At 40.7% G+C, this 16,398-nt stretch overlaps 3 protein-coding genes across 8 annotated transcripts; all 3 read left to right on the forward strand.

Moving 5' to 3' along the window:
- The first annotated feature begins 1,605 nt into the window (after nt 1–1,605).
- atp5if1a (ATP synthase inhibitory factor subunit 1a) lies at nt 1,606–3,148 on the forward strand. The gene is made up of 3 exons (XM_083982199.1): nt 1,606–1,793; nt 2,586–2,698; nt 2,819–3,148. Exons 1-3 carry the CDS (start codon nt 1,722–1,724, stop codon nt 2,958–2,960), a joined length of 327 nt encoding a protein of 108 aa, XP_083838325.1. The 5' UTR covers nt 1,606–1,721; the 3' UTR covers nt 2,961–3,148.
- A 163-nt stretch (nt 3,149–3,311) lies between these two features.
- Nucleotides 3,312–11,861, forward strand: LOC310993741 (heterogeneous nuclear ribonucleoprotein R). Of its 6 annotated transcripts, none has more exons than XM_083982193.1 (15): nt 3,313–3,823; nt 4,952–5,112; nt 5,199–5,317; nt 5,408–5,515; nt 5,632–5,745; nt 5,894–6,070; nt 6,214–6,349; nt 6,483–6,688; nt 6,899–7,048; nt 7,135–7,256; nt 7,346–7,884; nt 9,978–10,038; nt 11,024–11,084; nt 11,388–11,522; nt 11,747–11,861. In XM_083982193.1, the coding sequence occupies exons 2-12, from the start codon at nt 4,956–4,958 to the stop codon at nt 10,010–10,012; spliced, it is 1,863 nt and encodes a 620-aa protein (XP_083838319.1). In that variant the 5' UTR covers nt 3,313–3,823; nt 4,952–4,955; the 3' UTR covers nt 10,013–10,038; nt 11,024–11,084; nt 11,388–11,522; nt 11,747–11,861. The 6 variants fall into 6 exon arrangements, with proteins under 6 accessions (XP_083838318.1, XP_083838319.1, XP_083838322.1 ...); XM_083982196.1 differs by having other exon boundaries at nt 11,750–11,815; XM_083982192.1 differs by lacking the exon at nt 9,978–10,038 and having other exon boundaries at nt 3,312–3,823.
- A 926-nt stretch (nt 11,862–12,787) lies between these two features.
- On the forward strand, nt 12,788–16,337 carry dnajc8 (DnaJ (Hsp40) homolog, subfamily C, member 8). Its single transcript, XM_083981682.1, has 9 exons — nt 12,788–12,952; nt 13,511–13,612; nt 14,090–14,146; nt 14,260–14,326; nt 14,433–14,527; nt 14,650–14,721; nt 15,071–15,162; nt 15,401–15,476; nt 15,567–16,337. Exons 1-9 carry the CDS (start codon nt 12,884–12,886, stop codon nt 15,690–15,692), a joined length of 756 nt encoding a protein of 251 aa, XP_083837808.1. The 5' UTR covers nt 12,788–12,883; the 3' UTR covers nt 15,693–16,337.
- The last annotated feature ends 61 nt before the right edge of the window (nt 16,338–16,398 follow it).

Here is a 16,398-nt window from a genome sequence, read left to right on the forward strand (position 1 = left end):
CTTCATCAGTGGGACTCTATTATGACTCATCTGTTCTAAACACCCACCGTCTCTCTTTACTGTGCAAAGCTTCCCTTTGTGCAGCTGAATGTGTCTCATCCAGCACTTGAGAGGTGAGCACCAGGTCTCATCCTTTTGGGTAAGAGGTCCATAACACATTGATGTCAGATTGGCACAGGGTCTGTGGACAGTAGGAGCATTACATTTATTAGACAGCCCATAGGAAACAATGGATAAAATGACGATATCTGTTTTTGTAATCCTGCAAATCCTGAGTAACCCTATTCATTGCATAAAATGGGTTTACAAATCTGTGAAAGGATCATGGAGTGTGCACGTATTTCCTGTGTTTGCATGATGCTCCACATAATCTGAGACCTTTGAGGAATTTCTTGCAGGGTTCAAGTCCCCCAGTAATTTTAGACATGCAGAAAAATGCAGAAAGTTTGCTTTCAGTTTGGTAATTGAGAATATAAAACATACAACAAAACAACTAATTGTCTTCACATCATCAAACAGAGGTCATATTTGATAACAATTAGCAGCAACAGGAAAAGTTTAATGAACTGTTACATAAAAATTGAGTCATACTTTGATCATTATTTTGGTTGACAGGCTAATAATATAATTGGTTTACACCCTTGTACAACAAATACTCACAAAGAAGAGGAAAAAGAATTAATATTAAACCAAATAAATACAAAATAAACAGTACCCTAACAACTAAACATTGAAATTCTGGAGATGGCCACTTGTTAGGTGAGTTTGTTCAGTTAATTATAACATGACGTCAGTAGGGCTATCACATGATTCAAATGTTATTGCACTGCTAGCTTAGCCTTTTAGTTTTTATTTATTTATTATTATTTATAGCGTGTTTGTGTCTTTGCATGTGTTTTCTTAAGCTGTAGTGCGACATACAAACAGCATTGGTTCCCAACCTGTGGTCAGAGATCTCAGGGGGGTCCACAGAGCTTTGACTGTTCTGAGGCTGAGGTTATCAAAATTAGCTATATTTTTATGCATATTAAAATTCAACAATCCCAATAACACATGCAATTGGATAATCAAAATCATGTAGAGAATAGGAACAAAAACCTACAACATGTGATGTTCTCCACCCAGCATTTGAATGGCTCCCGCCTGGACGCCGGCTCCGCTGCCCCATTTGCAAGACTCATAGGAGGGGGGCAACCAGGGCTGTCAGTCAGCCTCCTCAACTCCTAACACATGAACTCAACACACACAAACACATCCCTCACCATTTGACTGACAGATATCTCCTCTCAACCATAATGTATTTATTAATTATAATATTTATGCTTTTTGTTCTGTATTTTAAGCTTCCTGCTCTGCCTGCTTTTTGTTTTAATTGTCCAAATAATGTTCTTTGAATTTAATTTTAAACTGTTTCTTGTTGTAAATAAAAGTTTGCATCACTTTATTCTTTTAATGTGTCTGAACTGAAGGCAGCTAGGGGTTGTGTTGTGGGTAGTGAAGTAGGAAAGCTGCAGTTTCGCCCCCTCACCGCGCGGTGGCAGTAAACGAGCCTCACCACAGACTTGAGGTGTTTTTTTTCCCTTTTCTCCACGCCCATGTCAGACGTTTAAATTTCCGCATTTCGACTTTAGAGCTGAGAGACCAGTGAAGCCAAACTTAAGTTTCTCCTGTCCTGTCTTGTCCTGTGCTGTATTGTTTTATAGCTCTTCAGTATCTGAGCAATGTCGAGGTTTCTGCTGAGACCAAACCTGCGGAGCTGCGTCGCCTCTCAGATCAGACTGGCATCTGATCAGGTAAAACGGTGGTGAAGTGGTGACACAAGACGTTTTGGATGTTAGCAGCATTAGCTGGCTAAAAAAAAAGAAAACAGCAGCTTGATAGTACTTGCTATCGGGGCGAAGACCAGAGACTAGGCCAGGAGAAGCTACAGCTAGCTCCAGACAAGACAGTCAATGTTTGGACCCATTGATAAAAAGCTGTTGAATAAAAACGCATCTATCTAAAGGCTGCTGTGAAAATGTATAGCTATGTCTTTATTGTAATGTTAAATACGCTGCAGTAGTCAAACAGCTGCTATATGAATTGAGACGTGCCCTCCTGCTGTTATCCAATGACGCAGATAATGACATAAATGTACTTTTTTTTTCTTTTTACCCCCTGAAGACTGTAGTGATTAGTGAATATTTAGATTTAACGTTATATAACATGTTCAGTAGCACCTATATAGGTTTGTCTTAAGGGAGAGGTCGTTGCAGGATTGCATAATAGTTTTTCCACATCAATCAGTCAACAGTTGTTCACTTGTCAGTCTGAGCAGCTAGGAACAATATCATGTATTCAGTCATATAGGCTGAGCCAATAACAAGGGAGACTATGTGCAAACTGCAGGTAAAGGCAGGTGCAATGTTGAGTTTTATCTTCTGTTTACAAATTGAGACTTGAAAAATAAGATCTGTATTTTATTTTATTGTTACTTGATAAGAACTTGCACAATGGTAAATGGTCCTTTTCACTTTATTGGGATAGGTTGTTTCTGAATGTGTACATCAAATGCAATATAATGTTATTTCCTCTGGTTATTCCAGCTTGGTGAGTTGGGCAAGGGAGCAGGCAAAGGCGGTGGTGGAGGAGGCTCTGTGAGGGAGGCAGGAGGTGCATTTGGAAAGAAACAAGTAGCAGAGGAGGAGCGGTACTTCAGGTGAGAAGCCGCACGTCATCCTGTCTAAGGCTCCTTGTGTCTTGATGAATAATAACTGCTTTGGTCACATAAAAGGTTTAACGCGGTTTTCTCTCCTCCACATTTTGTGCTCACGTGCAGGCAAAAGGAAAAGGAGCAGATGGAGGCGCTGAGGAAGCACCACGCAGAGGAGATCGAGCACCACAAGAAGGAGATTGAGCGCTTACAGAGGGAGATTGACCGCCACAAGGGCAAAATCAGAAAGCTTAAACATGATGACTGAAGTGGGGGAAAAACATATCATCACTACTACTCCCCCTCCTCCTTTGAGTCCATCCATATTATTGCCAAGTCAATGCTTATCAGATATTGATTGATTTACTGCTGGCCAGGGCAGGTCCTGTATCAGATTTAAGGCTGACAGCATGAATACTAAAGAAAACAATAAAGTGCTTAATTTTTCACATTCCATGAAAGCTTTTCAACATGTGTGATTTAATTATTATTATTATATTTAATCTATCTTGATTTCTCTCTCAAAAAAAGAAAAGTAAAAGTCAATCTTTAATTGTGTTTTTAATAGCTCTGGTTGTGAGGAAGATTGGGCTGATCCTGTGTGTAGTGTGTGCAGAAAAGGTGGATCTCATTGGGCTGAAGTCGTGCCAGTCAAGGTTCAACCTCCACGGTTGGACGGTTGGTGGTGAAGCGCTTGTTTTGAGTCACCGCGCCGCCCGCTGACAGCCGGCGACCGGGTCACATTGAACAGCGAGGCCGGAAAGCTGGGATTTAACCGTCTCCTCTAGCTTTATTTGGTGTGAAATTAAACATATATATATGCTTTGAGTAAAATGAGGGCGTATCCGGACGCTTTTCGTAAGTATTTGTTGCCCCTGGACGAGCACGCTTGCCCCGGTGTTTGAAAACAAACGTACCCGCCTTATTGCGCGTTTTTTCGTCCAAATCTCGCGATGTTTGCCGAGCGGTGGCGTTGTTCGGGCGAGCCGACGACGAGACCGTAGCTGTCTGGAAATCTGTCTTGTGGGATAGACTGAAACGTATTCTTCATATTAGACATTTTTGTACGTCCGACAAGTTAATCGTTTCACATTTTAACACACCCCTCAGTTAGTTCCCCGAATTAGACTGGTAAGTTACGCTAACTATCGGTTTGCGGCTCGTACGGAGCGTATGTGTTTGATTTGTTGAAAGGTGTCTCTCTGCATGGCGAGGCCTTCGTATATATAAGCTCGTTAGCCTATCAGCAAGCTAACCGTTTTCTCCGAGCTCAACAACAGGAGCTATTTCGGGAGATAGTTTCGGCCCAAAAATTGGAAAAATGCATCTAACTGAGAGCGGATATTTGCCCCGAGACGCCTTGTGCATGTAAATGTAAAAATGAAACGTATCCACCTCGGCGGCTAGCAGGCTGCATGTGAAGGGGGCGGGACACGGTGCCTCTGTCTGTGGTTTCTCTTCAAGTGACCGGGTTGTGTTACCGTTCAATACCTGAATGTTTTTCACCTGAGCTTCAGTTACCAAGCAGCTTTTATACTCTAATGTACCGTGTGTTGTGATCTTCAGAGTATCCTGCTATTATTATTATTATTGTTGTGGTGGTGGTGGTTGTTGTTTACAATACCAGTAATGGTTTTCCAGTTAAATAGAGCATCAACTACTCAGGCAGGTTACAGTTACACCAGAGTAGTATCCAACCAATAGAAACAATTTAGTTCAGGGGTCTTCAACGTTTTTCAGACCAAGGACCCCCAAACAGGAACCCCCTACTTTAAATATTTATTTAAATGTGTTTTATATTATTCTGGGCTTAGTATACCCTGGATTTAATACTAAGCTATTCAAACAATATACAGGTTCATATATTCATGTTTTTATTTTAAAGGTACAGTGAGTAGGGTCGTCATGCCACTGCCATTTATAAACATGCCTTGTTATATCAACAATGTCTGTCAGTTGCATGATCATCATGCATACAATTTATTCAAATTTACGTTTTTATTTTAAGCTAAACGTGGAAACAAAAAAATATACAAAATTGTATAATCAACCAAAAATTTCATGACCTCCCTGCAGTACCTCTGCGGACCCCCTAGGGGTCACGGACCCCCTGTTGAAGACCTCTGATTTAGTTCAATCATCAACTGGTTTATGATGATTTACTATAAAAACAATAATTTATAATAATTAATTTATTACTTATAATAAAATGAACTGCTGAGTGACTTGTTTTTCTTGACTGCTGTATATTTATTTCAGGAGAATGGCTGCCGCTGAGGTGAACGGTAGTTCTGCCCCGGCAAAGGAGGAGGAAGAGCCCATGGATGTGACAACACCGCACACAGAGAACTACCAGACACTTCTTGATGCGGGGCTGCCCCAGAAAGTGGCTGAGAGCCTAGACAACATCTTCCAGACAGGTGGGTGACCGGAGCTCTGACTCCAGCAGCAAAAAACTGAATAGTGTTAGCTGAGGCTTTGTGTGACCATACCTTGTAAACTTCAGGCCTGGTGGCGTACGTTGACCTGGATGAAAGGGCGATTGATGCACTTAGGGAGTTCAATGAGGAAGGAGCACTCACTGTGCTGCAGCAGTTCAGAGAGAGTGATCTGTCCCATGTACAGGTAACAGGTTACATCCTCATTTGTGGAGCTTATGTTGATGCACATTGCTGCAGGTCACATTCATTATTTGTTTTTGTTTTTTTGATGTAGAATAAAAGTGCTTTCCTTTGTGGAGTCATGAAGACCTACAGACAGAGAGAAAAACAAGGAAGTAAAGTACAAGAGTCCACCAAGGGACCGGATGAGGCGAAAATAAAGGTAAACAAAGTCATGTCGCTGAACTTTGTTATAAAGAAGATTAGAGGAAATGTCATACGAACAGGTCCCTGCAGCCATGGAGCTTAGTTAATGTGTTGTTTTTTTGTGCTTTCCAGGCTTTGTTGGAGCGGACAGGATACACCCTGGATGTGACAACAGGGCAGAGGAAATATGGAGGCCCCCCTCCTGAGGATGTATTCAAAGGAACACAACCAGGGATTGGAACTGAGGTAGATAAAACAACAGATAAATAGGTTGATGCTGGAACCTGTCTATCACTGTGTACATCAAATTTGGTAAAGAATCCTAAATATCAGTCTTTAAATAGTGCTATATATATTCAAACATTTGTCTTTCTGATTTTTCTCTCTTCATCAGGTGTTTGTTGGAAAAATCCCCCGAGATTTGTATGAAGATGAGCTGGTGCCACTCTTTGAGTCTGCTGGTCCGATCTGGGACCTCAGGTTAATGATGGACCCTCTATCTGGTCAGAACAGAGGCTATGCCTTCATCACATACTGCAATAAGGATGATGCACAGAAGGCTGTGAAGCTTGTAAGTGGTGGGGAAGGTTATTGGAAAAATTTAACTGTGGAAATTTGAGAGGATTGCTCATTATTTTGTAAAATTGCTTCATTCTGTATTATTTATAGACATTGTGTTTCACACAGTTGTTGACCTCTCCATTTTATTTTCAGTGCGATAACCATGAAATTCGCCCTGGCAAGTATTTGGGAGTGTGTATATCTGTTGCAAACAATCGCCTGTTTGTTGGATCAATTCCAAAGAACAAGACAAGGGAAAGTATATTGGAAGACTTTGGAAAAGTTACAGGTCAGTTTCAAATGCACAGGTGGACTTGTGTTATAAAAGTATTAAAATAAAGCCCCAACCATGAAGCATCATTTGCATTAAAACTGGCCTTTTGCTTTTGCATGGGATTCGATCTTATTGTTTTATCTTACAGAGGGTCTGCAAGAGGTGATATTGTACCACCAGCCAGATGACAAGAAAAAGAACCGTGGCTTCTGTTTCCTCGAGTACGAGGATCACAAGTCTGCAGCACAAGCTCGCCGCCGCTTGATGAGCGGGAAAGTGAAGGTCTGGGGGAACCCAGTCACCGTGGAGTGGGCTGACCCTGTCGCTGAACCAGACCCCGAGGTCATGGCGAAGGTTAGAATTATTTATTTTATTTATTTAACCTTTATTTTACCAGGTTGTCCCTTGAGATTTAATCTTTTTTGCGAGGGAAACCTGGCAAAGAGGCTGAACTGGTGTAAAAACAACAATAAAAGCAAAGAATATCTTGGTTCCGAGTCTTTTGCACATGAGAACAACACAACCACACACACAATATTGTAATCCTGTGTTTTTTCTGTGTAGGTGAAGGTGCTCTTCGTCAGGAAGCTGGCCACAGCTGTGACCGAGGAGCTTCTTGAAAAGACCTTCTCTCAGTTTGGAAAGCTGGAGCGAGTAAAGAAACTAAAAGACTATGCTTTTGTCCATTTTGAAGAGCGAGATGCTGCTGTTAAGGTGGGTTTCTGTTACGATTTGGACAAAATATTTGTCTGTGTGGTGTTTACGTGTATCAGTGCAATGGACTATTTTGTTTTGTTAAGGCCATGGATGAGATGAATGGAAAGGAGCTAGGGGGAGAGGAAATTGAGATAGTCCTGGCAAAGCCCCCAGACAAGAAGAGAAAAGAGCGCCAAGCAGCTCGTCAGACCACCAGGAATGCAGGGTGAGTCACCGACGGAGGCACATGACTGGTCAGCTGCCCGTCTCGTTCTTAAAATGGGAATCATTTAACCCTGTCCTCCCCCTCTGCAGGTATGACGACTACTACTACTACCCACCACCACGTATGCCCCCCCCAGGCCGTGGTAGGGGCCGTGGTGGCCGAGGGGGCTATGCCTACCCGCCAGATTACTATGGATATGAAGACTACTATGATGACTACTATGGCTACGACTATCATGACTACCGTGGTGGGTACGAAGACCCTTACTACGGCTACGAAGACGTGTACAGCATGAGGGGCCGCGGCACCCGTCCCAGTAGGGGGGGGCCTCCTCCGCCTAGGGCCCGCGGAGCGCCGCCGGCACGAGGGCGCGGCGGCTACGCCCAAAGAGGCCCACCCCTCGGTGGTCCGAGGGGCGGCCGAGGAGGGCGGGGAGCCCCTTTCCAGCCGCAGAGGGGGCGCGGTCCTCGCGGGGCCCGGGGCAATCGCGGGGGCAATGTCGGCGGAAAGAGGAAGGCAGACGTGTTTAACCAGCCTGACTCCAAGCGCCGCCAGACCAACAACCAACAGAACTGGGGGTCCCAGCCCATCGCCCAGCAGCCCCTGCAGCAAGGGGCCGACTATTCCGGTAACTATGGTTACAGTAATGACACCATGGAGTTTTCACAGGATTCTTATGGGCAGCAGTGGAAGTAGATGCACCAAAAGGTATTTGGCAAAGTGACAACAAAAAAAGAGCAAAATGATAAAAAGAAAAAAAAAAATAACAGGAGATTGGCCACAATTTTTGATTGACTTTTTATCCTTCATCCCTCATGAAAAAAAAGTCTGTATATATATCTCAGAGAAAAAAAAATGGACAGCCCCCAGAATTGGCTCGAGATGATTGGCTGGAAAACCTTTTGGCTGAAGAAATGAACGTAACCGTTGTGGTGAATCATTTCTTACTCCTACGGTTACATTGGGACATGTGTCTTTAACAACAAAAAAAAAAGAAAAGAAAAACACACACAAACCACTTTTACTGTTACTTTTTGTTCCTGATCCTTTTAAAGCCAACAATGAACATTTACAAAAAAGTGGACATTCATTCTCAAAAGTCTGAGAGGACATTAAATAATGATATTGCCTTGCAGGAAGTTTTTGTCCATGCCCCTTTCCTCCCCTCTCGTTCTTGTACTCCCTTTATTTGTGGTTTCTCATAGTTGCATAGGGACTTGCTTGTAAATAAATGCATATGGTTAGAGCTTCAAACTTCATTTTTTGCAATGGTGGAGAAAAGAATCCACAGGAAGAAAGAAAATCAAAGTTTTGTAATGTTCAAAGTGTATGCCTAGCATTTCTAGAGGTAGATAAATTGTGTTTTTTTTAAACTGATACCATAACTTCCTATGTTTTCTTTGAACTTGCCCAATAGAATTTGGTTTGGCTTACCTTAAGAGCCATAGCAGTTTGTTCTCTGATGTTCTTTGTATTTATAACTTTTACGTTTGTTCCGTTTCAATAAAACTCAGCTGAGCATCAGTCAATTGTCAGATACTCAAATTCAGTGTTGTCATTCAGTATTTGATTTGATTTTGACCTCAATTCTCACATTTGGATGAAGATCTTCTTTTCCAAGTCAAATTTCTTTTTGCCTCAAAGGATAATCACAAAAGGCTGAAATTGTGCAATCAGACAATGGGACAAGAGAACTTGAAAGGTGTTTGGAGGATACAATGATTAAACAGGATTTTAACCCTTTACTTTTCAGTGCATGTTCCATTAGACTATAGTCATTTCCTGCACTCTGAATTTATACAGTGACTATTTCAGCAATGCCAACAACTATTCACGGACCAAACAGTAAATGTGACTGCTTGCCAATGCCCAAGATTGTGCCTTTCTTTCAGACAATGTGCACAGGTAAACAGTGCATGCTTCAGTAAACCTTCACTAAAAGTTGCCATTCAGAAAGATAAGGAAAACGTACAGTAATTAACATAGGTAATCTATCTATCTCATTATACTAAATTATTAATGTCAGACAGCTCTTTTATCCTTTTTACTTTTTATGTCTACCGTGCATGTCCAATGAGAGCCAGAGAAACAGTTTAAATGTGATGTGGTCAAGAAAATTAATTTCCTTTGCAGAAATATAGAAATGTGAGAAATTTTAATTATCAATTGTGCAAGTTTATTTGGGTAAGGTAGTATTGTCATAGAAATCAACATGCTAAATGTTTTACTTGTGTACATTAACTGTGCTTTGCACCTCTAACCCCAGTATTAATTTCTTTATTTTTAACAGTGTTAAGTTTGACATCTACTGAAGCATAGACTGTGTACACGTGTTCTCATGAGTCTGAAAAATTGGAACAATTTTGGACATTGGCGAGACGTTACTTGCACTGGCATGGCCCTGATGCCCTAACAACAGTTCAGCCCAATGCATTTGAATGGATTTGTACCTGTATGCTGAGTTGTCTCCAATTCATTTGTTTTTTAATTTTCAAAATCAGCACCATCATCTCATCTTTTTCTCTCCTTTTGAAGACACCAAGGATCTGACCATCCAAAGGGTTAAAATTCTTTTAAAATGTACTTTTGTGCCATAGAAAGTCACCTGTCAGAATCAGTTTGCCATAGAAAAGTGTTTTTTTTTTTAGCATCTGCCTTTTGGTACCATGGTATCATTGTATTTTGTTTCATGTGTCTGTCCTCTTATTCCAACCTGCCTAGGTGGAGCAGCATTGAGAGCGGCACCAGTAGAATGAGGAACTCACCTGAACGGTACTCAAGGGTGAGCTAGCCTTGCACAGAGTACTGTCTCCTCTCCTGTAGCTTATTGTAATCACTGGAGAAACACTAGCCATAATTATACTTTGCTCTTTTTATTGTTTCCTCACTAATTTACTTTGCTACGAATCAAGCTTCTTTTTTTCCCTTTTTTTTTTAAATTCAGAAATGACAATTTTTTCAGGACTTTAAAAATACAAGTCACTAAAGTTGACTGAAGAATCATTGAAAATATTAAAATGAATTGCATTACCAGCATGTTATGGGGGGTTAAATAATCATTCGTCATGAGCCTACATTTCCCTTACATAGTGTATATTTTCCTCTTTTAGGCCAAATGAAAAGTTGCTCACAGTTTTAAGAGCCTAATGGCTGCTGCTTTAGACTGGATTTATCAGCCAGAGGGCAGACAGACAAGGATTTGGTAAGCGCTATAAACCTCAAAACCCTGCAAGCACCTGTTGCCCGTCTTGGCTTACTGCACCAAAATCACCTCAGCTGTCTGCACACACATTCTGTGAATGGAGGAGGGAGGGGTGTGGACATTTCCTTTCCTAAGCCGCTAGAGGTAGCAATTCAACACCAGCACTGCTCCTTTGTTCCCATATTCGATGATGTATTTATTGGCCATTTTCAAAGATGTAACGGTGTTAATTAATGTGTAGATATTAATAAGATGAGCTGTTTATAAAATGTATGTAGGTTGCAGTGAGAATATTGAGCTAAATATTGGTTAAATTGGCTGATTTTGGAACAATGGATGTCTCAGACGTGATGTCTTTATCCTTTAACACCACAAGATGGCAGTAGGAGGGCCACATTATTTATATTGCACAGGTAAGACTGGGATGTAGGGACCACAGTAGCTAATTGTATCATTTGACACACACACGTTTTGGTTTGCATTGAAGTGCCATCAAATGCTGGAGTGTCTTTAAAAAGCTTCTCATATCAGAACTGTGTCTTTATATGTTGCCTCTTGTCACCAGGCAGTAAAGGAGCTGCCCCCATCCATGTGAATGAGTTCACACAAATGGAAGGGACTGATTGGTAAGATTGTTCATTATCTGAACTAATGCTCAGACAGTCTCCACATGTTTCTGTTTTTGAGTTTTGTCATATTTTCAAACATAATGTTTGATGTCCTAGTTGTCTCTTTATGACCTCCCAAAGTAAGTTCTGTAAGTTTGTTTTTCAGAAATTTCAGAAAACTTTGCCTTTACATTATTTTAGGTTGTTGTAGATATAATGCATCATGTTGTATACAATCTACAGTGGGTTTAAAAGGACATGCTGATGTTTACATTAACATGTTCTTGTCCATGTGGCCTTTTTTTTTTTTTTTTACCTCAGAGTCCGGGCATTATTCTCTATAAGGCGCAAGCAAGACCCACCACAGGGATGCACGTTCCTCAGAGTCGTCTACTGACACTTGAGGTGCAGCACCCACACGAACATGAGCTGGCTTCAGCTCAGCAGGCGGCAGAGGTGAGAAATAACTGTGGACTAGTGCAGCTACTCCGGTTATCAGGGAGCACTGTGGCTTGTAGTAATCCTATCGGCCGAATCAACCTCTTGGTTTTCAAAACTGTAAATTCAACACTATTTTTATTCAATCAACAAACTGTGCATCTACCACAGTGACTATGCAGTATATTAGACTGGAAGTGCAAGTTGTCTTCTAATATGAAATGTTTCTTCACTTGCTGCAGAAGCGTAGGAGGATACAGCTGATGGACATCCTGTTCCAGAGCCCAGTCGAGCAGACTCATCCAGCTGAAAGAATTACTACTGTAAAGAGAAATCCTTTGTTTCTCTTGATCATTCAATACATTTTATTTCCCCAAGTAAATACATGTGTTTGTGTGTGCGTATTAAGTTATATTTCATCCACAGCAACTGAGCACCACAGCACAGTTTTTACTCATGGTGCTCCTGTTGTGTATTATGCATTATTTTTGAAGCTCAGTGGCCTAAATGATAAATGGCTTTTGTCATTGTGCAATTCAACACAAATGGTTAAAAGAAATCAGGGGGTGTGGGTGGGGGTGTAAACTTTGCCTTGCCGATGGTTGGAGGAACAAGATTTAAACCGCTGGTTAAGGTTTGACCACATGTTTTCATTGAGATCATACAGTATATGCTTCGGCGCTTCAGAGGACTCGCATTAAGTTGTAAGCGGCTCGGGAAACCAGTAACATAAAGCAAGATGTCGTTAGGCACCACAGGGTTGTTGTGGTTATGGTTTTGTTCCCTCTGTTGGTTTCCTCCGTGCGGTCTAAAAACGTAAAACGTGAGGCATAAAACAACAGCACGTGAACACGTCGTAGTGTCTCCTAAAAGAAGAAAAGAGAAAGAAAACAGTTTTCCTTTGAAAAACTGACATCGGTTTTACTGAAAGTTGTTCGTAGCAGTGTAACCGTGTTAAAAACAACCGTATAACAAGACGTGTTGAAGCGTAAAGATAATTCTTGACTTCCTATCTTTTCAAAATAAAATGACATGCGCTGTTTTTATTAGGGGAAAAAAATTATATACTTTTAAATTAAAACTACATCCTCTCTATAAATAAACCGTAACGTCCGTGAATTTCAGTGCGTGTAAATTGCAAATTGTGTTGTATCGACTTTATGCGATCTAATTCAGTTAACATAATTTAGCTACACTATATTACTTAAATTAAAAAAAAAAAAACATTTCTTATTTACGATATTTTATTATGTGTTGTTGTATTTTATGGACCACGGCACGATCACATACTCATAAAATCTAATAATTAATTTTGCGTAAGACTTGTGGGAATGCGCGATCACGTGACGTTAGTACGTCACATGTAAACCAGGAGGAAGATGGCGGCCGCCGGAGGAGAGTCTTCGCAGCCTGTGTCGGATGAATTATTTCAAAACTTTTACACGGAGGTAGGATAAAGCTGATGTGAAAGAGTGCGTTTCGAAAGTGTCGGTCTCTCTCCGTACACCGGCTAAAGTCTGATACTCGGCCGGGTTCGTGTTTACCGCCTACGAGGCCTGGCAAGACACGAACATCTAGCTAACGTTAAGATGCTAACGATCACTGAGCAGCTTCGTCTTTTCTAACGTTTAGCAGGGCGCTGCCGAAGATCTGCTATGTGTTTAGTTTCACTTTTAGAGAGTCCCTTAACCCAAACCACTGCTTGTTAAACGTTAATTCTGGTGATTACACGTGCTGTGTTGGCCTCCTTTAAGAAGCAGCTCTAAGTTACCAGCTGCAGTGCAGTGTCCGCTCTGACCAGTCATATCATATTAAATACTTATCTGTCAAGCAAATGAGGTCAAACCTAGACAGAAAATACGCAGAGCTAACTTTGTATTTCATCATCACATCATGCCTGAATGTTGACCGTTATTCATTCATTCATTGATAGAAGACGTCTCATGTTGAAATATTAGCTCGTATTCTGATTATCCTCATGGTGGTTTTGTTTTGTTGTTTTGCAGGTGAAGCAGATTGAGAAGAGAGACTCCGTGTTGACCTCCAAGCAGCAGATAGACAGACTGCTCAGACCTGGCGCATCCTACTTTAATCTCAATCCATTTGAGGTAAGCATACAGATTAAGTAGTTTCATTCTTAATGTCACAGCACTGTCCAAAATCTTTAGGCACTGACGGCAAAGCAAGTGATTTCAAAGTGTTGTGAACCAAAACCTAGGCATTTAGGGGCTTTGTAATACCAGTACTACTAAATACACGTTTAGGGTAGTATTGATTGTGTTTAGGGCCATCTTTCATGCTGCACAATGAGTTTGGGACCAATCCCACTCCCCCCTCATGGAAACATGAAAACCTCAATATCTAAAATGCCTGAAACTTTGACATAGTACTGAATTTATTAACAGTTGTGTGAGATAGGATTAGTACTCATCTATACAGGCAAATGCCAGTAACAGAGTGCGACCAACAGATGATAATACAAAGTGTTTATTCATGCCATCTCATCTTTTACTGACAAGTTAGTTAAGGTGTGTATTTAGTTCAAACTGCAGAACTGTAACTAAAATCTCAATATGATTTTTCAGGTGCTGCAAATTGACCCAGAGGCAACAGATGATGAACTAAAGAAAAGATTTCGGGCAGTAAGTGAAAAGAACAACAACTTTTCAGCGTTCCTGTCTGTGATTGAATTAACAGTGCTCTGATGGTGATTGTTGTTTCTTAATTCCTAATCCCTGGTCTCTCGACTGTCCAGTTATCCATTTTGGTCCATCCAGACAAAAATCAGGATGATCCAGACAGAGCACAGAAAGCCTTCGAAGGTAAATTCCTTACATCCGCTGATTAACTTGAACACTGTAAGAGTTACATCCTGCTTCTGCCGTTGTACGTTGTAAATACTCACCTGAATATCTCATTTTGTTCCAGCTGTGGACAAGGCATACAAACTCCTACTGGAACCTGAACAGAAGAAGAGAGCCTTAGATGTGATTCATGCAGGACAGGAATATATTGAGCATATGGTGAGTGTGCAACATAACTCCCATAACTCTTCATGCCAGGCACTGAGCCGCCATGTTACTCAGCTCTCTTATTTGGTGGCATTTCTTTCTTTCTTTTTTTTCTGCTGCTGTACTTTCAACAGGTAAAGGAGAAAAGGAAACAGCTGAAGAAAGAAGGGAAAATGGTGGACGTGGAGGAGGATGATCCTGAAATGGTAAGATTTAATTCAAGGTGCAATTAAACTGACCTATTTCAAAATGAAAATATCATTGTCATGCCATAACTAATTGTTGTTACCATGAGATATAGCTGTGAAAACATTAAATTGAAATTATGGATCCAATGCATTTTTTTCTTCTTTCAAAAACAGCACTTTTTTTGATAAAATTTTATTTAAAATGTCTAGTGTTCTCTGGCTACTTTTTTTTCTTTTTAGAAAACTTTTCATATAATTTCCAATAACTTAGCTGCTTCAACTGTTCACGACAAAGATATTCATGACTAATACATAATTACATACTGTATATTGGTTCAATAAAATGCAACTTCCTGTCCTCTTTCAGTTCAAGCAAGCAGTGTACAAACAGACTATGAAGCTTTTTGCAGAGCTTGAAATCAAGAGGAAGGAAAGGGAAGCGAAAGACATGCACGAAAGGTAAACGACACACAGCATATGTATGTACAACCTCATTTTGTCCTATAATAATTACAAAACAACTATCCTCTCATGTCATTCATTTGAATTTCTACGGCACCCAAGCCAATAATGTGAAATGGTGATACTGACATCCAATCAAAATGTTATCTTGTATTTTGATATCAAAAGTAATACGGTACATACATTCATTGAGAATGTGATGGATCTCTAATTCTGTTTTTTCTACTTTTTAAAGGAAAAGGGCGAGAGAGGAAGAAATAGAGCAAGCAGAGAAGGCAAAGCGAGACAGAGAATGGCAGAAAAACTTCGAGGTGTGTAGCTTGACTTCCTGGTCACTTATATAGAAATCAAACCACAAAGGTCTTGGTTTACCATCCTTTTTTGGTAACACATCTTTTCAGGAAACAAGAGATGGGCGTGTGGACAGCTGGAGGACCTTCCAGGCCAAAGGCAAAGGCAAAGCCAAGGAGAAAAAGAACAGGTCCTTCCTCAAGCCCCCGAAAGTTAAGATGGAACAGAGGGAATGATGCTGTAAAAAACAATTGGACTTCACTAGATTAAAACCCCACTGTCATAAAAACCCTCCGTTCTGTGTATCCTCACCTCGTCGTCTGCAGTTAGCTGTGTAGCCGTCACCAGGATACTTGTACAACAACTTACTCATAGTTTTGTACTTGGTTTTCTAATGTACATATTTGTGATTTGGACCCTGGGATCGTACCTGCCTCATGTAAGAAAGAGAAATAATGCATCTTCCATTTCTGTGACCGACGAGTTGATGTTGTTTGTCCTTATTTTTTTGCTTTTTGTTTATTTTTTAAAAACTAAATAAAGCTTGGTGTTCACAAGCCTACCTTACTGTGGTCTACGAAGCTGAGCCTGAAATGTCCAATGAAAGGTAAAAGCCTGAGTTAAAGTGACTGTTATGTGACTTGGTACAACTGTTTCTGATGATCTGGTTATTACAGATCGCTTTACAAACCAATACGATAACAAAGCAGATTGACACACAGTACTTTAAATTATGTTATCAAAGCAGAACAGGACAATATTTCTGCATCAGCTACATTAGCACAAAGGCACGTTTTGAGTTGACAACACCAATTTTGAACGTAGTGTCTGGGAACCTGCTTAGTTCTGCATGTTTTAAATCTCCTCAGTGAAATACTGTCAATACAACGTCGAACACCCCAGATTGGTGTTTGCTGCACATGATCTCCTGTTTGTTGTTTT

The sequence above is a fragment of the Trachurus trachurus genome (genome assembly GCF_905171665.1).
Source record: "Trachurus trachurus genome assembly, chromosome: 11".
NCBI lineage: Eukaryota > Metazoa > Chordata > Actinopteri > Carangiformes > Carangidae > Trachurus > Trachurus trachurus.